We start from the raw sequence: 25709 nt of genomic DNA, 5'->3' as shown, positions 1-25709 counted from the left end.
AAAGAGGGAGCTCTTCTTAATATTTTGACACCAAAATCATGTCGATACACCTTGCCGACTGCGAGTAAAGCCACCCACGCTTTAACTTGACAGACTGTATATGGATTTAGCAATGGAAAGTAAAAATAAGAAACTCAATTAATGAACTATTCAACGAAATTACGCAAGGTAGGGTATAAAGATATAAAAGCAACATCATTTGTTTTTAAAAGTTGTACAAAATTGATTTAAACTATTTTTCAATAAGAATAATGGTTTTCTTTTTAAACGTAGAAAATTCCATAAGAAAATCGCAAATTCAAATAAACAGCCTAATAACGCAAAAGACGGTGAAATGGCTATCACACTTATGGTAAATCCACCTAATTTTAAATACCTAATAGCACTTCTAGGTCAGCGGAAAAATCTGAGTTCTTACATTCTTATCATTTAGATGGAGTAGCTTCGATTTTGTGATTTTGGCCCGATCCGTGAAGTTTCAAACTGGGAAAGGTAATAATACAACTTTCCCATGAAACCACGCAATGTAAAATAAATTAAAAAGTTTTACAAACATTATTTTGACTGTCCTTTAATCATAAACACAAGCCAGAGCAGCCAAACATAAAGTATAGTGCAGAATGGAAATAAATTTAATTAATTATGATAAGTGAAATTTGTACTTCAGTTTGTAAAAACCGTATAAGCAAATTCCGGCCGAGGTACATAAATAAATTTAATGCACGAATTTGATATAAAAGAGTTGAAACAATGTAGAAAAGTTGATATTTCGGATAAATTCGCGTGTAAAGTACGATGTACTTGATGAGAATATATTCCCTAAGGCTGAAACTTTAGAAAAAGAGAATTTAAAATCACCATATTACAGTTGTCGATGCTTTGATCCTTTAATCCAGGAGCGCGAGAAGCAATAGTCGCTCACCTGAGGCGCACTCAAACGTGCGAGCTGCGCGCGCAGTGCACGATGAGGATGTGCCCGAGCAGCGATCAATTTTGGTCACTCGTTTTTGTTTGCGCACCACCGGCGACCAATGAGTTCGCTGTATTCAGGCAAAGAAAAATTCGCGCGTATTTGAAACAAACAATTGATAAACTAGAGCTTGAAATTACGCACGGTTTCATGCATTTCTTGCAGTAGCCTCCATCTAAGATGACACAACCTGATGCAACTGACACGCTAAAACCGTTAGTTGTATATGAGTTTTATTTAAATAGAGGTGAAGGCTAAATCCTCTTCCTCTAAATAATAGTAGTAGCCTGTGGTAACACACCCATTAAAATAAAATTGTAATGTTCTGTAACGTTTGAATAAAAATAATATTTTTATTATTTGTAGAAAATAAAAGCCAGTAGTCACTAAAAAACGCGCTGCACACTGTACCTTTCGGATAATGTGAACATTGGTAGGCAGTGATCCCAACTTTGGCATGTTGAGCTACTGCGCGATTCAAACTGGTTATAATAAACAATTATTGAAATTAAAATAGATAATTATTATATATTGCACATGAATATCAGAAATTACCTAGTTTGCAATATAGGGTTAAAATCGAATAAAAATGCTTATATTTTAAAAATAATAGCATATTTACTTTAAATTCAAAAGATGAATTTATATGTTATTAACCATGGATTTTGCATTATTATCTTCGTCCTTCTTAAATCAAAAATTACGTTTGTGTTGATATTTGTGAGCAATTTATAAAAACTATCTATTTTAATTTTCATAGTCGTTAATTATACCTGGATTGAATCGCGCGCCAACAGCGACCAATGAGGGCTGCTGCGCCAGGCAAGCGCTGTAGCTCAACATGCCAAAGTTGGGATTACTGCTGGCAGGCACAACCGATTGCCGAAACTGGTAGACTCCTATTTTTAAATATGTATTTGTTCTGTTCGTTAATTATCTCCTGAACTTTTACCGTCTACCCTGAGACCCATTTTTATCGGAGTTTTAGGACAATGCCTCAATGGCATTGACGGCAAACCTGGGTTCTCCGGACTATGGTGCACCACTCTGATCAGTTCGAGGGAACATATATTAATCTAAGAGTTGCATATATATTTTTTTTGAAAAGTTGGTGGTTTCAGGTCCAGTATCCAAATGAAATTTTTAATTTTTAAGAAAATTGGAAAATATAATACCTTTCAAAATTTTGAAAATGTTCAAAAGAAAAAAGAAAACAAATGTTCTTCTGACATATTAGGAAATTTCATAAAAATTTTTCACTAGATATGTAGCAAGTATATTTAGAAACTACCTCAGTTATCTTACAACCCATAAAGACCCCTTAAAAATAATGCTGTGCTTTAAAATTCACGAACAGTAGCAAAAGAATTCTGATAAGGAATTGTGAATTATTCTGTACGTTTGTGTCGTGAGATTGATGAGATTAATAAAGCGCATATAATATTGAGAAAAATAAGCTTTAAAGAAGAAAAACAAAAGGTACATTGGAATTATATTACCATAACGAATTTTGCATCCGTTATAACCATTTTTTAACAGCACAGCCACACAAAAAAACTCTTTTTCTTGGTCTAAGGGTTGAATCCTGTTTACTAAAAGTTTTTGGGTTCGCTGAATCCAAATTCCAGGTCCAAAATACCCCAGCAGTTCTGATATCACCTGAAAAACTCTCATGACATTTTATTCACAGTCTGGGGTTCAGACTATGTTTATTATAGGGTTTTTGGGTTTATTAACCTGAATCCGAGGTCAAAAATTTCAGCACGTTAGGGCTCTGACATAACCTCAAAAAACCTCATAATTTGTCTTTTTTTCGAGTCCAGGTGTCAGACCAGGCTTATTCAATGGTTTTGAGGGCACTGAATCCGAATTCGAGGTCCAAAACACCCCAGTATGTCACGGTTTTGAGATAATCTTCCAAATACCTCATAATCTCAGATATTTAAGGCTTCAACGTTTTCATTTTAGCCTTATGTATAAACTTCACAATTTTCTTTAAAAATCAAAACCCTTAGGTGCTTGAGTTTTTTAGACTGTGAATTCGGATTTAGCGACCCCATAAACATTTAGTAAACATAGCCCAGTGGGCACAAAGGTTGGCGACATCTTTATGATATCATTACAACTTTACGACATCCTATGTCCATATCGTTAAGGTATCTTTACGATATCGTAAATAAGTCGTATGATGTGACGATGTCTTTACGATATCGCAAAGACAGCGAAACGACATGGACATAGGATGTCGTAAAGTTGTCTTACAGATGTCGTAAAGATGTCGTAAAGACGTCGCCAAATTTGGTGCCCACTGGGAGTCTGACCCCCAGACTCAGAAAAAAAGTTTCATGAGGTTTTTTGAGGTCATGTCAAAACCCTGACTTGCTGGAATTTTTTGGACCTCGGCTTGAGATTCAGCGACCCCAAAACATATAATAAACATGGTCTGACCTCCAGGCCTGGTAATCATAACCAAAAAAGCATGCAGCAGTGAGTGCTCATAAACATTGTAAACAATACTTTCTATAAACGACAGCATTTCTCTCAGTAACTTCAATAATAGTATTCTGAGGAAGATCATCAGAATATCCACACCTGATACCGAAAACTTAAATTACAGCTGTAGTAATTCTAATATTCAGAAGAAAAATGTTCTTTTTAATTATTACTGATCACATGTTGCGATAACTAATATCCAGGATTTGAAACTTTTTTCGTATTGTGAAAAATGATCTTCAATACTTCACAAGACATTGAATAAAAATAAATTTCTAAATATTTGCTGCAAAATAAGAAATAACAAAATTTTATTGAAAAATAAATTACCTAAATTATAGCTTTTGTTTATTGGCTAAGGCCTAAAGAAAATTTCATGTTTTAATTAGGAAAATATTGTAAGCACATTCATCGAAGTGTGATTCTTTAACATTTTCTTTTAAAATCTTGTTTCTATGATGCTAAAGTCGAGGGGAGGAAAGCGAAGCACATGTAAGTATACAGAGTGTCTTTGAATTTGGCAGTTGTCTATGAGGATGCAGTGAATGTATTCAAAAATATTCGAATTAATAATTATGAAACGAAGATTTTTCGTTTCTTATTGGATATATGGACAAAAACAACAAAAGGATCAGCTTTTTCTGTCATAGATTGAAATTAAAGGTGGGTTCGTTTTTTCTTTTCTATTTTCAGCATTTCTTTTAACTTTTTATATAATTGTCTTTAATGAGCTCATTTTAAAACTGATTTTGTGACTTGATTACACAAGTTGAAAATAGTTGCAGATAAATTAATGGAATTATTAGGGCTGATTTTCACAACTTATGTTTCGAAACTGACTAAAGGATTTCCAAAAATATTTATTGAGATTTTTTACATTCCTTTTATTATTTTAAAATCGGTGTTTACAGTTAAAGTTTTTTCAATAATATAATTGAAAGTGGCTGTAACAATATAAAAGATTCCTTGGTTCAAAAAGAATCAATCAGCCTATAAAATGAATACATTTTATTCAGGATTAAGGAAGTTATAGTCATTTATATTATATCCAAAATCGATTTTTATAGTGACAATTTTCTCATTCTAATAATTTTAAGTTGATGCTAGAACATAAAAGAAGTGTTCGTTCGAGACTAATCGATTGACCTCTAATTTTAATGAATGTTTTTAAAGATCAAGGAAGCTGTGGCAATGGATCATATTTAAAAAATGTTCTTTTACAGTTAAACTTCTCTCATCAACAGAATTCAAAATTTATGAAAGAACAGAAAGGATTCATTGATTAGACACATATATTGACTTATAATAATTTAAAATTTTTTAAAATAGAAAAACTTTTCTCATTGACATAATTAAAAGTTGATGCATGAACAGAGAAGCCTTTTTTATCATAAATTTTCAAATAAAATAATTAGGACAATTTTTGTAAATAGAAAACATAAATCTTGGAATGGGACAAGTTACGACGAAATTTCTCATTTTCCTTTCACAGCTTTAATAATTACCATTTCAAATCCGAAACTAAATTTGTCTGATTTATCTTAACATTTAAAAAAATTGTTGTATTATTTTGAATTTTTTGTCAATTTCTACTGTCAATGAGAAGCAAAGTGCTCTTAAAATAAGCACCATATAATTATTGATACAAACAAGGTGGAAACATCCGAGATCGAATTCACAGCCAGTTTCTAATGTCTTTTGAATCAGCTAAGTACATATTGATATTTTAAATTTCAACAATTTGAAGATCGAGTTTTTTTTAACCCGGAATATGAATAAGAATGTTATAACATTGAATAAATTTCATGAATGACGAATAATAGGAATTTTTGCGGAATTAATTCATGTTTATTTAATTAATTTACCTTAATTTTTCAAAAAAGAGACAATAATTAGTTTTAGATTATTTACAATTTAACAAAATTATTTTGGTAATCAGGTGTAAATTTTATTCACGATTCCAAAGGTATCAAGAAGACATTTTCGATTTTTTTCACTTAACGGTGTATTTTCAAATTAAGGCAGTAAATGTTATAATTCAAAAAAAAGATGCGCTTTATATATTGAGAAGTTTTACTATATAACAAATTTTTTTTTAAATTGGGAAAACTCGTGAAATTTAGATGCTTCTTACACAAAACCTTTTCTAAGGATATCTTTTTTCGAAAAAAGTTCAAGGTAATTATATTTCCAAATAGCACCTTTTTGAAATTTAGTCTATTCAGTGAGTTACAAAAAAACGAAAACTTAGTAAACTCTATAAATTATAACTAATAATCCTGATACCTTTAAATCAATTTTTTAGTGACAATAAATATTAAAATGTGCATTCAGGTCGTGTTATAAAGGGAAAATCATTTTCGAAACTAAATACGCCTACTAGACTAAGTTGAAACTTTTTAATCAGCAAACTTACAAAAAAAAAAAAATAAAAATCGGACATGTTGCTTATTTTTATTGTTTTTATTTTCTTACTATTTTTTTATATGTGTAGAATTATTTTATTTCACATTACCATCATTGTACATAATTCAATGAAAATTTTTTTCACTTATTTTTAAGGAAAATAATAATATTTTCTAATATGCCTTACCAATCACATTCGTTTGTTTAAGCTGTTTCACATTTTTTTATAAGATATCGCCATATGGTGTGCCAATTACAAAATGCAATAAGTTAATTAGAAGAGTAACATTATTATAGAAAAATGTAAAAAAAAGTAAGAAGAAAATATTTTCCTCAAAAATCATTTTTAAAGCTTGCATTAAATAACTCATACATTTTTCTAAATAATTAACGTTGGTCATTGGAAGCAAATTCTAATTTTTTGACCTGAGAGCCCGAAGATCTTTGACAAAATTTTCTAGTGTAAGTTGTTGTGTGTACATTGTATTTATAGTCACCACTAGGATGCCACTTATTTGCCTTAGACTTGGTACTTTTCGGCACGGCTATACTTCCAGAGTCTTTGAAAGAACCATTGCCCTTATCATCAAGTACATGGGCGAATTGCCGAGGTTTAGTAAAAACATTCCTTTCTGAGAAAATGTGACAGTCAAAAGCAATGGTGAAACCTAGGCGACAATTGGTAATAAAATTATTATAAACGTGGAACCTTCCATAGCGCATCAAACCTGGTGCTCGGGCATTAATATCCTCAAAGTAATTAAACTTCATTGTAAGTTGCGGCAAATTCTTATATTTAATTCCAGAAGCTGGATGATCCTCTGGATAACCAAGTATTAAACCATAATTATGGTGTACAAACCTACAATAGCTAATTGTCACGAAATTAACAGGTCCAATTGAGACAAGTTTTCCTAAATCCTTAAGGTCTACCTTTCCTCCGTCAAAGGTACAATGATCTATCCAATAACGTTCACCTGATTGCAAATATAATTGTATATCATCGTTGGCAATATTTTTTTGGTTGTGTTTGAAAAGTAAATTTTGAAAGATTATGTTCTTTGTCTTATACCCTGCTTTAAAATATATGTTGTTGAGAAGATTTGCTTTGTAAGACCCAATTATAGACTTATTAGATCCTAGACTTATTTTTTCTTTCTTCGGTGCATTTATATTCGCAGCTATGACCAAAGTTTCAGGCACTGCACTACCGATATGTTTCTTTAACTCCTGCAGATTTTTGATAAAAATCACTTTTCCCTTTGAGCCTCCAAAAGTATGACCTTTTGCTGCGAAGCCCGTCATGCCAAGTAATTTTTTATCTGGATAGGGAACTCGTGGACCACCTTCTGAATTATGTCCTTTAACACCTGGTACAGCATGTCCTGCAAAAAATGCCTGCAAACAAATTAAAAAAAATATTTTACATTTTGATTTGGAATAGAAGCTTCAAATGTGTCCCCTAAGGGTTTACATTTTTCTTGCACCTTCTTCCCTATTCCTTTACACACACTTCACAAACTTACTTGGTGGTGGGAGGGCGACCTACAGTTTAAGGTGGGTTCCGAACCACCAAGAGCAACAGCCTTAAGAAGCTCTTCCAGAGTGCGAGGCGGCCAATGAACCCGCAATTCGACGGAGTGGGTCCAAAGCCTACGCTTTAGCCCCCACGACCATCGTCCCACTTACATTTTTATTTTATAATATTATAATTTGCATAGATTAACTTCATCGAAAGCTTATTAGATAAAGTTCTTAATGTTAGAAGTATTTGAAAACACTGATTGTCTTGAAACATTTTGGGAATGGATTTTGGATAATACAAATTTCGAGAAGTAATTAAATAATTTATTGGTCTTTCCTTTTTCCAGAATTCGTTTCCAAATGTCGCAAGTTCTAAATCTACTTACCGCAGCACATCCTCTCTACGCAGAATTTGCGTAATTCAGAGTATTCTTAATTTGACACCTCTGATATTTAGTTTTAATTCACACTTGCCATTGAAGTTTTATGAATTAGACGATTTAAAGTTATTTCAAATACAATTATTCATAATTAGCCGAGAGCAATTTTTTCAAAATTAAAAGGGTATAATATTAGATTGAAGAATAATAATAAGTCAAGTAAAACACTTATAAAAAATAATTCATGACAAATAAAATAATTAAATATTACACAAAAAATACTTGAAGATTTTTGAGGAACTTATAAACATAAGATTCTGATGCTTTGAATAATCTTACCAAAATCAATATGATCATAATCTGCATTTCCCTCGATTTGGTATACACGAAGCTCGATCAAATACAAGAATTTAAATTTTTGGTGTTTGCTCTCAGTAATAATTGACAACTATGGGCCGCCTGTAGGCCTACCCCCACTCATCGGCATTTGCCTAGACGTATGACGTTTACCCCAACTCCTTGTCTATTTAGTCAAGTGTCTGGGCCTCGTCTCACTTGACGCTTGTGTTTGTCGAAAGTATTTAAAGGGGCGATAAGAGGTAGACAAATAATGTACGATATTTACCGGAAGTTTTTTCTGCATCTAGTTCAGGGCTCACCAGAATTCAGTCACTGGCTTACTTGACTGCCAGTGTTGGCTAACAGAACAAGGTCAAGCAGACCATTTTCTTTAAGCTTGTCCTAGGATAGGTCTCTAGTCCTTGATCATTGTCCTTGTGTCTCCCACTGGGCTTGGAATCAATTTAATTGTCCAAAATAAAATATAATATAAAAAGAATTGAATATTTTAAGTAATATTTAAAAAATGTATTAAATGTGCATTTATTGAAACAAATTATACTATACTATGTGCTGTAGTGATTTAGAAATTGTAAATAGTATATAAAATAAATATGTTTTCCATTTGTATTTTGTAACATTTTTATCTATAAGTGCACAAGAGCTCTAATTTAAGAGGGCCTGATTTAGTAGTTCCTAGAATTGCTGGCCTGCGTAGTTTCTGAAGGGCAGGGCGAGAGCATTTGTGACTGTTGCCTCGGAAGGGCGGCACAGCGCGGGTGCTCAATCTATTATATTAGACATTCCAATTGGAAACGTTTCAGGCGACCCTGACTGTTTATGTTTTGAGGGACTAATTTAGTAGCAAGGCCAGTGCGATGCACGCCCTGAAACTGCTTTTATATTGGAGCTCTTGTATATTTATTGCTTAAGCTCAAGAAATGCTTATCAACACCTGTGTGTTCGATAACTGTTAACATTTTAATATTGTTGAGTCACAACACCTAAATTTATTTTTATTTCATATATTTTCTTTCAATTATATATTTTTTCAAATTCATCTTTGCTCTTTAATGTATATTTTGTTTTCAAACTTCTTTTCTCAAGTTTTGGCACGTTTCTAAATTTTCTCTTGTTACTTTGTACACCTTTGTTAATCTCCTATATCACGTTATTTATACATATTCAGTGATTGGAATATGATCCGCACTGTAAAATGTCGACCGTTATTATCATTATTAAGGACAATTTGTTATATAAAAATAATAGTGGATTCAGTAAATAAAACCATACTAATAACTTTTATTTGTAACCAACCGTTACCCTCCCCCCTTCCTACAGCGTACCAGATATGATCCAAGTATTCCTAAAACTACATTTTTACGTATTATTCTTCATTTCCAGAACTGTCTGTCATGTTCTTCCATACAAATAATTACTTATTTACAACTTGAATATCTACCAAAACGTTTACAATCAACAAAAATTGTATGGTTCAACCAACCAGAATTTTATTTAATTCTACTAGAATAGAGAGCTAAATATGCTCTCACTAGAAATTCTGGTTGAAAATATCAGAAGCTTCTGTTTGAAAATTTTCTGGTTAATCTTGTAAGAAATTTGGGTAAATTTAACCAGAATTTCTGGTAAGGTTAAGCAGACATCTTTACTAGACACTTTTATGATAAAATCAGAATACAACGTTCTAGTCAATATAATTAGATATTCTGGTAAAGTTAACCATATGTTCTGGTAAGCTCAATCAGATATTCTGGTAGACATCAATTTTCGACTATTGAATTTCGACCCTCTTCTACTTTCATGGATTCTTCCTAACCTCCTCTAAAATTACATAGACCACATGTTTCGTTTTGCCAAAGAAAACAGTCTAAAAATATTTTTCGACAACAGAGTGTAGCAGCTATGTTCCACTTCGCTGAAATTTCGTCTCTTCATAATCCATATGTGGATATTGGTATGTCTTAATAAATGGCGATAAATATAAAACTCGAATAAAAAGTAGCATATTGTTGATGCGTTTTCTTTTTAAAACTACTCGTTAAGTCTATTTTGTTCGTGATTTTTCATCAAATGCATGCAGATTAATTGGTCATTTATAAAATGCTCGAACATTTACATTGTTCATTTATTGTCGACAGTGTTAATATTTTAGAAAATATTTTTAAAGACACCCAAAGAATATGTGCTTCGTTTGAAAGTGTTCCTGTAGCACTGGTATGTAGAAAAATAAAGCGCAATTTTTTACATTCTCCCTATTAATGATTGAGAAAGTATTAGAATTGTCCGAAATTTGACACCACTGTTTTTCAGCGGGTCTCCACGTTCGAGAACCCCTAAATCCGAAAATCAATTTTTTACGATGGCGTCTGTCTGTCTTTTCGTCTGGCCGTCCGTCCGTCCGTCCTCAAAGTAATAGCATTTTCAAAATTTTTAAAATCAACCGAAAATTTAAATGTTAAGCCAAACAACGCATGATATAAAAAAAAAATCAAGAAAAGAAAAATGTTGATTTTTGAATGCTCTACAAGACTATCATTACGACTTTTTGAATTTTCTTCAAAAATCAAAATTTCAAATTGTGACAGCCAATAAAATAATGAAAAATCCAAAACTTACATTTCTCGGCCAAAGTATGGAAAATACGGTAAAAGATGAATTAACAAAAATTGTGATTCTAAAAAAATATGAAATTTCGTTAGAAATCACTTCTTGATAAGACGCGTACTTTTTGTTTTATTCGTGAAAAATAACATTATAAATAAAAAATAATAAATCTGTGGAAAAACGACAAAAGTTACAAAAAAAATGATCAAAACCTGTTTTCAAATGTCTATCGAAAATCGAGCGCACAGCATGATTTTCACGATAAGAATGTGTACCTAAAAGCCTACAGAGCCTTTCAGAAACTTAAGCTTTCACTATACTTAATTAGGTAGACAATTCAGAATATGAAGACGCATATAAATTCTGCGATCTGAAAGAGATCTTTTTCATGAAGTTTTATTCAAACATTCCAAATGCAGAGAATAAATATCCGAGCGCGAGGTGTAATTATGTCTGAGCGCGAAGCGCGACGTAACCCACTATCGAGCGTCCAGCAACACGACTTGAGAAAAAAGACAGATTTTTGGAAATCAAAACAAGATCGCAACGCTTCTTTCACCAGAAGTATTAACTAGAATATATTTAACCAGAAAAAACACAACCAGAGTTTAAAATAACTAGAACTTTCTAGTCATATTTACCATAATTTTGGATTAAAATAACTACAGTTTTTTAAAAAGACACGTCTACTAAATTTTACTACAACTTTTTTTAGTGAAAAACAATTTTTAATTGTTTAAACAACTGCAACTTATTCAAACAATTATTTTTTTCGGAAAATGTAAAAAATCGTGTTTTCCCTGTTGGCACGCAAGTCCTAAAATTGGCTTATATACGTTTTTCGGCGGACGTCTTAATGATATCCTGAGGATCTTTTAAAGACATAAAAAGATCCAAAGGATGTCTTAAAGACGTCAAATCATATGACATAGAGGTATGTTCTAAGGACGTCTTCACAACGTCCCGGTGCCCACTGGGTTATTAATGAAATATAAAAGTGAGTCATTGTTTGGAGTATTACATTTTTACAAAAACATGATAAATTATTTAAATAATTCAAATTGTTCAATTTCAAAATATATAAAAATTTAAACAGAGATGTCCACTTTTTTCTCAAGTTGGTATACTATGATACTTCTTATCCAATAATTACATAATTGCCATACATTTCTTGTAACGAATAACAAATTTTTATTTGCTTGAAAAATCTTTACTTGCTTAAGAAGATTTTGTTCAAAAACTTTTAAAAAATAATATATAATGAAAAACATACAGTTATTTTTCTGACTGTATAGTGTACAGAAAGAATATATTAACAATTTTTATATTTTTTAAACAAACTGAATGATTTAATATTTTGTTTAATTCATAAAATACAATTTCAAACTGTTTTTGAAAAAGTAATTGTTAAAAAAAAATATGTTTGTTAAAACGATCAAAAAATGTTTAATACATTATTTCTATACTCTATACAGTTAGCAAAATAATAGGATGTATCCTATTTTATATTATTCCTTCTTAAAGCTATCAAGAAAAGTACGTAAGCAAATAAAAATGACTTAAACAAATATAAATTTGTTAAGCATTAGAATAAATGTATAAAAATCATATAATTATTTAACAAAAAGTAGGAGGGGATATTAATTTGAGAACAAGGGGACACCTTTGTCTCAATTTTAAGAAACTTTGAAAATATTATTACACCATTAAGCCATGTCCGTTTCGAGGTAGGCGTGACTGACTCGGTGGGGAAAGGAGTAATGTGGGGAAGCGATAGACAATTTTCAGATTGATCCAGAATTCTCGTGTTATTTATGTAAATAACACATTCGTTCCGCAACACTGCGCCGACCCAGATTCCTGATCAATCGCTCTAGCAATCATCCCAAGTTAAGTTCCTCACAAACTCGTTATGTAAGGTTCCCCACTTGGGTCCATTAGTGGCTAAGGTCTTTTGTTTCAGGCGTCATTCGCTCTACTAACAGACTTTTTACTAAATATTTTCCACCATACATTTCTGTCCTGGCATACTTCTTTAGGTTCTTTTATGTCCATGCATTTTTTCATGCAGATTATCGTGTTTCTGTGGCTTCTTATATCTCTTCTAACTAGGGTCTCATTTACACATTCTAACCATTTTTTCCGCGGTCTATCTCTGGACACTCTGCCATTTACTTTACCTAGATACACTTGTTCCGTTTGTCGTTCATTTGGCATTCTCTCAACATGTCCGAACCATCTCAACCGATTTCTTTCCCATGTGTCCACTAGCGTCTCTTCTGCACCACATTCTTTTAGAATTATCTCGTTACTTACTTTGTCCATTAGAGTTTTCCCGCATATTATGCGCATGAATCTCATGTCAATTGCATTAATTTTACTCTTATCTTGTTCTTGATAAATTCATGTCTCGCTACCGTATAGTACAGTCGGTATAAAAATAGAATTATGTATTGCCATTTTAGCTCTATTTGATGTATTTTTACTACTGATAAGGGGACCTGCTCTACCCATAACCTTCTTACCTTCGTTTATGCGCTCATATTATTCCTCATCTATCTTCCCGTCCCTAGCAAATAAGCTATCAAGGTATACGAACTTATCAACTTGTTCAATTCTCTCCTCATTTAATAAAATATTGCATAGCGTTTTCTCCCTCTTTTCTTCGAACACCGTAGATTTCGTTTTATTTGCGTTAATTTTGAGGCCCTTGCTCTTCATGCTTGCATTCATTTTATTCAATATTCATTGTAAGTCTTCGATTGACTGTGCCATTACAACCTTATTATCTGCGAACGCTAACCTATGTACCCTTACTGTTTCAAAAAACAGTCACTCAATTTCCCATTCACCATTATACTGGCTTTGCTACCAGTATATATTGTTTTTATAGCGTGTAGGATCCATTAATTGATTCCATACTCTTTCAGGACTTTCCAAAGTTTACTTCTACCTACCTTGTCAAAAACTTTTTCTAGGTCAACGAATGCATAGAAAACTTTTTTTTCTACTCTCAAACTTTTTTCTATATTTGCCTTAAGGTATATAATTAATCTGTACATTACCTCCCTAGCATAAAACCCACTGTGGACTTCCCAAATCTTTGCTTCTGTTATTTTCATTACCCTACGAATAAGTATTTTTGAGTATATTTTACTTACTGTACTTAATAAGCTAATTCCTCTGTAATTATTGCAGTCACTTTTATCTCCCTTTCTTTTGTATATTGGTACGATAATCGCTTTTTTCCAATCGCCTGGGACGTCTCCCATTTCGAAACATAAATTTATCATTTCGCACAGTCTATGTGGCATGTACTCGCCACCGTGTGTGTTCAAGCATTTCAGCGTTAGTGCAGTCTACCCCGACAGCCTTACCGTTTTTCAAGTTCTTAATTATATCTCTAGCCGCAGTGACACAAACTTCCTGAATTGAGTTTTCTAACTCATCGTGTTCAACATTGCAGTTGCAGTTTCCTACAGCTTCATCTCCGAATTGTCTCCTAAAATATTATCTGAAAACCTCTAGTATTCCGTCTGCATCATATACTATTTCCCTCCTACTATTTCTCATGTTGACAAATTCTGTACTTTTGTTTCCTTTCATTTTTTTATATAGCAGTTTTTTGCTTCCTTCAAAGTCGTGTGATATTTTCTTCTCTTCTTCACCTCTAATTGGATTTTTAGCTTCCTTAACAAATCGTTCAACTATCCTGTTTTCGTTTCTATGAGAATTTCTACGTCTATTTCTTTCCTCATTGCTAAGACATGCAATCGCACATCTAACAATGATTTCCCGTAACTTTGTCCAGGCGCCCTCTATACCTTTTTTTCATAAGCTCCTCCCATGTTCGCTATCTATGCGTTTGATTATCTTATTTTTGAAATCTATTCGCGTATCCGGTTTCTGTAGGTTCTCAATTTTTATTCGCGTTTGTTTTGTTTTCTTTGTTTTTTTTTCTTTATCCCAGTTCTTAGTTAATTTTCGAGATCAGAAGGTAATTATCGGTGTTGCATTCAGAACCCCTCATGACCCTTCTTTCTTTAACTAACTCTCTTAGTCTTTCATCCGCAACAGCAAAATCAATTATACTGCGGCTATTTCCTTTAGACCAGATGTACATGTGGATCATTTTATGCCTAAACCAAGTATTTGTAATAAACAGACCCCTTTCTAAGCATAGACCAACTAATTTATGTCCATTATAGTTCGTCCTTGGATCCCCATAATTACCTAGTACTCTTTCTGTATCCTGAGTTTGAATGCCCACTCATCCGTTCATGTCTCCTAGTAGAATTATTCTTTCCTCATGTTCGCAAATATTTATTGTGTCATTTAAAGTGTTCCAGAAGGCGTCTTTTACTTCTCTGGGATCACTATCAATTGGCGCGTGGCAAGCTATGATAAATAGTCTTCTGATTCCTACTTTCATTCTCGCCCACATCAGTCTGGGAGATACGAAATCATGGTCTGTGAGATGCTGCTTTGCTCTTTCATTCCAAATCAGACCTACTCCTTGTCTACCATGTGATTCACTGTCTACTCCTGGCCATATGGCAAATCCGCCTTTCAACACGACGTTTTCTATGTCTTTAGTTTCACATCCCTTTTTCTTTGTTTCAGACACACCTAAAATATCTGCATCTGTCGCCTGAAACATGGCCTTTAGATTTTCCGTGTGCATGCCTTTTGCCAATTAAAGTTCTAGTCCTTTCCAAGGCTATTTTGTAGTTTGTATTATTCATTATTTAGAGTATACGCCCAACCATCACCTATGTGCTATAAGTTTATTTTCTGAGTAGAAATCATGTATAAGTTAAGTAGTAAATCTTCATATGGTGGAGATTGTAGTTGTAACGTCAGTCCCACCAAACTTTAGTTAATAAGGGAGGGCTGGGAGAGGGGGGGGGGGCAGAACTGGAACCGAGAGAGTCGTCTTGGGTTTGTGTTTTTGTTTTTACGCTGACAAGGTCACCAGCCTTTAGCAGGGTTGTAATAGATGGGAGTTCATCCGGCCGTCTTCTGAGACTGACACCAAAAACATATATATATATCTTGTTTTTGTGTGTGTTTATTTTAGGCCTAAATCTTTGACTTTATAATAAAAAGAGAGTTACCCCCTCCCCCCTAGTTCAAAATCTCAGTGTTATTTGTAGTTTTTTGGTTAAAAATTTTTTTTTGTCGTGAAATTATAATAAATTGATATGAATTACGTATATTTAAGTACGTTTCCGGGTTTCCTAGCATCTGCATAACGAAATACAATTTTAAGAAAGTACATATATTCAAAATTTTAAATTTTCTATTTGGCTTTATACCCAAACTCGAGACACATGACCGGCCTCTTTTCGAGTTATTACGAAACTGCTACAAAGAACACAGAGAACTTGAGAGTCGGTTTACGATTAGGTCACATCCCCCAGCCTTAGTAAAGCCACGAAGGAGAATTTAAGAAAATCATCTTCTTTAAACTCCTTTCAAAACCATTGAAAGTTTGTAAATACACCGGCTAAGAAGTTACGTTTCCGGATTTCCTAGTATCTTCATAACGAAACACAATTTTAAGAAAATTAATTGCTTGCATAATTAAATAATGTTTTTAAACAAATCTACTTCTCCAAACAATTACCAAATATTATATTTCAATTAGAAAGTACACCTTGTTTTTGTTTTTTACATGTGGCAATATTACTATATTGAAGCCTCTTCATTTTGAGTTTTCAATTTTAGTGTTTTAAAGGGTGTTCTATGTTTTTTAATGTCTTGGAAGGCTGAATTATTATTACTACAGCTAAATATAAAGAAATTTTGTCCAACTTCTTTTATTATAAGATTTTAAAAATTGTATGCCAGTTTATTGCATCTATTTAAATCATTTAACTTAGGTTATGTTTTACCTTGCAGAAGGCCTGCAACAAGGTCGAAACGCACATTGGTTTTTTAAAGCAATTTATAAATAAAACCTTGACATGGATATTTAGCTACAACTTTTAAAATCTTCGAAAATTTCGTAATAAAATTTTACAGCCCTTGTACTTTGCCCTTCTACTTTGTACTTGCGGCTATTAAGTGAATACCTAGATTCTGGAGCGACCATTTAAAAGGGCCTCACCCCGATCTTTCACTGCTTAATTTCAAAGATTTTAGTTCCAACCCTAAGCCTGGTTTCTTGCATTTCTTCGAACAATGAAGACCATCGACTGCATGAATTCTTCTACTTTACCCAATTTCCCCATTTAGGCATCTTTCTCTTTGCTTTGCCTTCAACAGTCACACATCAATATTTTCGTCCATGAGCAGAACTCGACTGCTTTTAAAAACTTCACTTATATTTCACTTGTTAGAAACTTCACAAATCATACAGTCCATGTTACATTTTACTCTTATCTGTAAAATGTTACATCAAGAACAAACTAACGACCAAATGAGTGACCTAAACGTTTTCTTTTCAGTCGAACCAGATAATTTACCACGTGTGATAAATATATCGAATCACGTCGCTTAAAAAATTTGCGAAAACTCTTGGAACTACTAGGGTAAATTTTGAACTGAAACTTTCTTTATAATTATGAAGTAAATAGTGATCTTCGAAACTTCATCCCTATGGTTTCACTTAAGTGAACTTGATGTTGCGATCAAACTCTTGTTTCTTGTGATTCGTGCAATTTTCGATCTCATACAAAATCAAATTAAATTCAACATTTTTTTCTCTTGCTTATTGCAATTTCAATCTCATGCAAAAGTGAATAAAATTAAACTGTCGTATCTTGTGCTTTATGTAATGCCGATTTTGTACAAAACAAAATAAAATTAAACTATCGTAATCTTGTGTCTTAGTGCAAATTTAGTGTCACGTGAGAGTAAAAGCACATCATATAAACTCTCAAATAAAAGCAGTGTAGATCTCCGCAGCCGATATTACTTATTTCAAATTGTCGATAAAATTGGGTTAACTGGAACTTCATCCGGGAAGATCGAGAATCAACACATGTTGCAGCATCCACCGTTCCGGAGCACATCTAAAGTTTTTTAAAGTTTTCTTGGTACCACCAATTCTCCCATTTGTATTTCCAAACTCTCGAATATTTTATTCATATTATTCTTGTTAATTATATGTTAAGACTTTCGAAATGGCTGAAAAAGTATATGAGCTTAAAACAAAACTCACCAACACAAAAAAAATGTTGCTTAGTTTAACGATGGACATACCGATTATTGTGATTTTCCCGTTCTAGAAAAAAGAACAAAAGACCTTGAAAGGGAGTTTGAAGAATTTAAACAATTTTACACAGAAGTAGAAATACTTTTATCTGATCCTACGGACGCGAAAGCTCAACGAATATAAAGACCAATCTTATGCCGCATTCGGGAAAATTCAATTATTTTCATTTGAACAACTATCGAATCCACTTAACGGACCGTCATCTTTGCAAAGCAAATTCCGTCTGCTTTTCTAAAAAAAATTCACCGCAGTTTAATTTACCCATTTTTAGTAGATCCTACGAGACCTGGTTCGGTTTTAATGATCTGCCTAAATTTTTCCTCGATGACAATGATAAAATACCGAATATTAAAAAACTTTATCTTCTGAAAGGTTCACTTAAAGACGAGGCCGCAGATATGATCACCTCTACAGAACTGTCGTCGGCAGACTAGATAGTGGCTTTGGATCTGTTTAAAAAGCGCTATGACAATCATAAATTCTTTGTCAAACACAAGTGAAAGTCCTACTAAACTCACCTTAACTCTCGAAAGACTTTCCGTTTCGCTTATTACTTGATCAAATACATAAACACGTCTGAACTTGAAGCCTTAAAGAAACCCTTGGAAAACTGGGATACAATTTTGGTCAAAATAATCAAACAAAAATTAAAGATCACTTTATTAGACAGAAAACCTTTCCTATTTTGTTGAAATAAACACTCAAAGCAAGCATTTACAGGCTTAACTGCAAAACTTGATTGTCCACTTTCATCAAGAACATTCAATATATAATTGTGAATCATTTAAAGAGTTCAGTTGGGATGCAAAACTACCTTCAAATGTTTTTGCCGTAAAACTGTTAGAATATTTACCGTAGGTTACGTTTTGTATCCCAAGTTCGAGGGAAATGATACGTTGTGCAGTGCTACCACTCACACTAACCTGAATGAAAAAAATAAGCTTTAGATTCACACTTTGGCCTTACTGTGTTATTGAAAATGCCGATACTCAGGTTTTTTCGAACTTTGACTTTATCGTTACTACCTGTAGATACACAATATCGTGAAATTTGTTGTTTATCTCTGACAACTGCAAAAGCATGTTATTCCTTATATCAGTTGAGTACTCATGCTTCTTCAAATGAACATAAATCACAAAAATGAACGAAACAGTACATGCCACGAAACTCTTATTTCACGAATGAGCAACTCTGAAATAAAAAAACCTGGATTGCAAACATAACTCGAATTGATTTTGCTACATACACGATAGGCAGCGCTGGTTATAGCATGTTTTTTAGATGAGAAATAGCAAGGACAGCAATCATCTTAAATATGACAAATATAAAATATGGGAATAACCAAGAAGCAGAGCTGACTATTATTTTTTCAATCCAGATGATGGTTCTAGCTTCAATAGAAGTTCAATAGAAGAATTATCTCTAAAATCCATATGCCTGAAGCGCTTTTACTGGACGAACTGTATGATCTTTTCAGAGATCTGGGACTTTCAAAAGATAAGTCGAAGTATCTAGGAGTAATATTGAAAAAAATTGCTATCCAAAGTAGTATTTGTTTATTTTTATCGTGACCAAAATAAAAGTTTTCGTACGTATTTTTCGGTCATTGGAAAATGTTCATTATTTTGCTGCCATGATATTAAGAATTTCATGCATAAGCAAAGGTCCAATTGTTATAAAAATCAAGAACGGAGACTTTTCATCGAGTCCTCTACTCGGAGCTTAAAAGCAGTTTTCGTTGACAACTTGAATCTTCAAGTTCAAGTTTTAGTCGGACACGATGTCTCGATGAAAGAAAAACATGATTATATTATAATCTTTCTACAAAAAAATGCTGATCTTCATGGGAAAACTTGTGAAGATTTCAAGATTGCAGCAATCATACTTGGGCAGCAAGGTAAATTTACGAAGCATCCTTGCTTCTTGTGTTTCTGGGACAGTCGGGATCATGAAAACCATTAAAAACAAAAACCATGGTTCAAAAGAAGCTAGATGGCACCTGGTTCGAATAATGTCATTAAAAAGTCTATAATAGCTAGATAAACATTTTTTCTTCCGCCTTTTTAATTTAAAACGAGGTTTGATGACGCAATTTGTAAAAGCTTTTGTGTCAAAATTTGTCAAGTGGGGTACTTCTTTTATGGTTTTTCACTTTTCTTCCGGAATACGTGATAAGCTAGAATTTTACATAAATAAAATGACCCTAAAACATTTTTGCAGAATTTTCATTTTTTGAGTAGTTATTGTTATTTAACTTTTTAGCATTGTTCTCGTAATTATTTTTTTTCTCCCGATCGGTACAAACTATCGCTATTATTTTTTGCGTGTTTCGTTGAAAATGTTCATTTTATAAAATAAAAATAATTTTACTATTGTTGCATAAATATTGATGAAACTAGCTACAATTTTTATAAACAAATAAAATTCATTCTAACTTCTCAATTTATTTCAATGCTTTACTTGACTAATTACGATAGCTCGTTTAATTACGAAGATTTTGGTAAAAAAAATTAGGGAATTTGAATATCATCAAAGGTTGTGCGTTCTGAAAAGGACTGTCAAAGGCGATTTTGCTGAAAAGGCTTTGTTTCTTTGCAATCTGTTTAATTGTTATAAACAAATTTACGAACAAAATCGATTGTTATAAACAAATTTCATAAAAAATTTATTAAATAAGCGCATCTGCATATATAAAATTCATTTTTTCTGCGCAATCATTAGGATTGCTTTCAAAAATAAAAATTGTCTGACCGAAATAGAACACCAAAATATTTACCATTGTTATAAACAATACTGACTAACAAATGCATTGAAAGTCACTCTTCCATAGAAAAAATCCATTTCTTTCTGCATAATTGTGCATTTTATCCCTAGATTAATATTCTGATGGAGAAAACTGACGTTTGACATTATTTTTCATTTTTATTAACAATTCTGCTCAACAAATGAATTTAATAGACGCTTTTAAATAGGAAAAATCTCTTTCTTGATGAAATGTTGATTATATAATAAAAAATGAAACTCCTACAAAATAGACTGACATCCAACATCATTTCTCATTGTTTTGAACAATCATGATCAATAAATTCTTAAAATAATTCTTTCGTATAGAAAAAACCTGTTTTTTGGGTTTAATAGTTAATGTTATCTTGAAAAAAGGAACCGAATCGTAAAAAGTCTAGTTTTTATGATATAATCAACATTTTAGCAAGAAATAGATTTTTCCCATTTGAAAGCGTCTATTAAATGCATTTGTTGAGCAGAATTGTTGATAAAAATAAAATATATTGTTACACGTCAGTTTCCTCCATCACAATATTAATTTAATGATAAAATGAACAATTATGCAAAAAAAATTGATTTTTTCTATCAACGAGTGATCGTTTAATGAATTTGTTAGTCAGTATTGTTTATAACAACGGTAAATATTTTTATTGTCCATTTCTGTCATGGAATTTGTATTTTTGAAGGGAAACGTAATGATTGCACAGAAAAATACATTTTATATATACATAGGCGCTTATTTATTAAATTTGTTTATGAAATTTGTTTATGACAATCACAAAAATTATACTTTAGTGTTTGATTTCAACGAAACATTAATTTCACTCGATTTCGCGGGGGAAAACGTGATGGAAAGAACTTCTAGGCTTCGATGTACAGCAATAATCGATTTTGTTCATAAATTTGTTTATAATAATTGAACAGATTGCACGAACTTCATCTAAGCTTTTTAGCAAAATCGCCCACGATAGGCCTCTACAGAATTTAATTAACTTCAATTAAAAAAAAAAGATGGAATCGGACGAAAATTGTAGGCTCTGGGTCATTTTGAACCCTAATTTTCTAATTCGCCGCACTGTGCTGCGTGTCTCGACCTACAGCATCTTACACGTTTTAACGTGAATATCGTACGCAGCGCGGCTTGGTGTGCGATATGTCATCACGAAAATACAGACAACTTTTGATGATAAACGAGTTCCCTAATTTTTTTTCACTAAAATCGTCGTAATTAAACGAGCTATTGTAATTAGCCAAGTAAAGCATTGAAGTCAATTGAGAAGTGAGAACAAATTTTATTTGTTTATAAAAATTGTTGCTAATTTCATCAATATTTATGCTACAATGGTGAAATGATTTTTATTTTTTAGAGTAAACATATTTAACAAGATATTCAAAAATTATGGTGATAGTTTTTACTGATCGAAAGAAAAAAATTAATTACGAGAACAATGCTAAAAAAGTTGAAGAAAAATAACGACTCAAAAAATTAAAACTTGGAAAACATGTTTCAGGACCATTTTATTTATTTAAAACATTTTATCACACTTCATCTGCAAAACTCAGAAGCGGCATTCTTCATTGGCCATACATTTGAAAGCTACTGCAAGATGAAATTTTTATTACAAAATGAAAACAGGGTTCTTTTTTACCACTACTTTCGTCTTTTAATTTCTTTTTCGTCTCGTGTATGAGGTTTAAAAAATTGAACTTTCCATGCTTTTGATGCTATTTTTATGATTTTAACTAAAAACACAAATATCAAAACATTATTCGTGACCAATAAATCATTTTTACATTCTCATCAGAGAAGTTATTATATTTCTATAAAATTTGACCTCCCTAGATTTTGTCAGAAGGTCCACGTTTTGAGACCCCCTGAATCCGAAAAACAGGTTTTTGCGAATGTGTAGATCTGTATGTCTATTTGTCTATCGTTATGTCTGTCTTTATGTCTCGCTGTCTGTCTGTGAGAACGATGACTTTTGAAAACAAAATTAATCTATTAGATTGGCTATTGGTACACTCTTTTAGTGTCCTAAGCTAAATGCCAACTTCGTTAGTCAGACATTTTGGACAAACATACTAAAAGTGGGGCCATTTTTGAAATTTTAGAGTACACATTGTTTCAAGGTTCAAAAATTCTATTTACAGTTTATCATATTACTTCAAAAGCAAAAGGTTACTTGTCGATAGCCCTACAAGATTTTCATATTAGCTCTTTAAATTTTTTCGAAAAATTCAAATTTTGACCGCACGATAACTAATTAAAAATCCAAAATGGCATTTTGCGGTCAAACTATGCAAGATAGGATAGAAAAGCGCGCGACTCGCTGCGCTCGCAAGTTTGAGCGCACCTAGGGCACGCGACTATTGGTTCTCGCGCGTGGCGCTCAATATTATATTTATCTCGCGCTTCGCGCTCGATCTTTCTGCACAGACTTTTTAAAACTAAAGATGAAAGTATCGACAACAGTAATTTGGTGATTGTGAATTCCCCTTTGTTAAAGCTCCTTCGGCTTTAACGAACACATTTTCATGACGAGTCTCGTGCTTCGCACTCGAGTTTATCCCTGAAATATTATATCATTCTCATAAATGTATATTATTATAATTCGTAACTTGCATTGGTATTAAAACAGACAAAATTTCATTGTCCCGTTTAAAAAAATGTGCATTCTTTTAAAAAAATTTGGTTATTCAATGTTTTGTTGCATCTTTTGTCGCTTTTCCATAAACTGAATTTGCTTATTTCCAATGTTTGCTTTATGATTTAAACTTTACACATACGGTCTAGCGAGCAGCCTTACCGTTTTTAACTTCTAAATTATGTATATGTATATATATATATATATTTTTTTTTTTTGAAAATGCATTATTATATTTGAGAATATTTGAAATACTGTGAAAATGTTGCATGAAAAAATGTAACTTTTGAATTTTCCATTATTTTTTATGCTGTCAACATTTATTTGTTGATTTATCAAGAAAATTAAAAAAGTTGTTATCATAATCTTCTAGGGCATTTAGAAATCAACTTTTTTCTTCTCTTGCCATTTTTCCATATCGTCCGTCAATTAGCTTAAAAGGTTCATTTTCGTGTGTTCTTTTGGAATCTTGTAAATGCTATAACTCTCATAATTTTTTATTTGATGAAAAAAGTCATCAGATAAATTGTTCGACCTTTTAAATACTATGAATAGCCGTAAAGAGAATTCTTCAATTTAAAAAAAATGGTATCAAAAATATTTAGAAGGCGCTCACTTTTTGAATTTTTATCCATTATAACTGGCTAACGAACTTAACCTTTAGTTTAGGACATTTAGTGAAAGTACTGGAGGCCAATCTAATAGAATTATTTTTGCAAAAGCTATCGTGTTGATAGACAGACAGGTGTAAATACATACAGACAGACCGACGGACATACGCATTCGTAACAACCTATTTTTAGGATTTAGGGGGTCTCAAAACGTGGGCATTTCACAAAAACTGGATGGGAGGGGCGGGTTGTTAAATTTTACACATGTCTAATACTTTATCTGATGAAAATGTAAAAAAAACCATTTATAAACATTTTTTGCTCTACCTTCGGTGAAAAAATGTTATCTAATTATTTTGGCTTAGCTTGTGTCGTGTGTCTAAAAATTAAATTTTAGTATTCTCAATGTGCGTATCTCTCAACTGCGTGTCCTATAAAAAAGTGATTAATAACAAATTGTAGATATTTTTTAAGTGCACAATGTTTGTCTTCTCGTTTTTTTTCCTATCTTGCATAGTTTGACCGCAAAATGCAATTTTCGATTTTTAATTAGTTATCGTGCGGTCAAAATTGGAGTTTTTCGAAAAAATTCAAAAAGTTAATATGATAATCTTGTAGGGCTAACGAAAAGTAACATTTTTCTTTTCAAGTACTATGAACAACTGTACACATAATTTTATAATCTTGAAAAAATGTGTACTCTAAAATTTTAAAAATGGGCTCACTTTTAGTATTTTTATCCAAAATGTCTGACTAACGAACTCGGCATTTAGCTTAGGACACTAAAAGAGTGTACGAATAGCTAATTTAATAGATTAATTTTTTTCAAAAGTTATCGTGCTCACAGATAGACAGACATAACGACAGACAGATAGGCATACAGATAGATACATTCGCAAAAACCTTTTCTTGGATTCATTGGTAAGAAAGTGCCCACGCAGCAGCCAAATTTTTTTTATTGTTTATTGTTAATGACGTTTTTCATCATTAAAGTCAAAAATACGCATTCTATCAAAAAGTGGTCGATAACAAATTTTTAGATATTTTTAAATGCACAATTTTGGTGTCTTTATCTTTTACAGTATTTTGCAAAGTTTGGCCGAAAAATGTAATTTTTGGATTTTTTATTATTTTGAATGCTGTCAAAATTTGAATTTTTGATTTTTCAAGAAAATTTAAAAAGTTGTTATGATAATCTCGTAGGGTATTATGAAAGCAACATTTTTCTTTTTTTGACTTTTTTCATAGAGCGCGTTATTTAGCATAAAATGTTCATTAAAGTGTGTTTTTTGGAATTTTGCAAATGCTGTAACTGTGGTAATTTTTGATTTTTTGAAAAAAGTATAAAGGATAAATAGTTCGACTTCATGAATACTATGAATAACCGCACAGAGAATTTTTGAATTTTGATAAAAGTGGTCTCAAAAATATTCAAAATGTGCCCACTTTTTGAATTTTTATCTAAAATGGCTAGCTAACAAAACGTGGACATTTTACAAAAACTGTGGGGGGGGGGAGGGTTAAATTTTACACAAATCTAATACCTTCTCACGATGAGAATGTAAAAAGACTTACGATGTAAAAAGGAGTTCCGAAGTTTTGCTGAATTTACGAGGGTAGTTCAATAAGTCCTTAGAATGAAGTATGAAAACAATTTTTTTTGGGTAAATTTTTTTTTTATTTTTCAACATAATCTCCTTGGAGCTCTAT

General features: G+C 32.2%; 1 protein-coding gene across 1 annotated transcript in view; it reads right to left on the bottom strand.

The window, feature by feature from the left end:
• Window positions 1-6256: 6256 nt before the first annotated feature.
• LOC117178508 (pectin lyase-like) overlaps window positions 6257-25709 on the bottom strand; it is a 21051-nt gene continuing 1598 nt past the window's right edge. The window contains exon 2 of the mRNA XM_033369933.1: window positions 6257-7267. Coding sequence (XP_033225824.1) covers window positions 6257-7267 — 1011 coding nt within the window. The remainder of the gene's footprint in view (window positions 7268-25709) is intronic.

This window comes from Belonocnema kinseyi, chromosome 8 (genome assembly GCF_010883055.1).
Source record: "Belonocnema kinseyi isolate 2016_QV_RU_SX_M_011 chromosome 8, B_treatae_v1, whole genome shotgun sequence".
In the NCBI taxonomy this organism is placed as follows: domain Eukaryota; kingdom Metazoa; phylum Arthropoda; class Insecta; order Hymenoptera; family Cynipidae; genus Belonocnema; species Belonocnema kinseyi.
The sequence above is the reverse complement of the archived record's forward strand: the minus strand, read 5'-3'. Positions and strand labels throughout refer to the sequence as shown.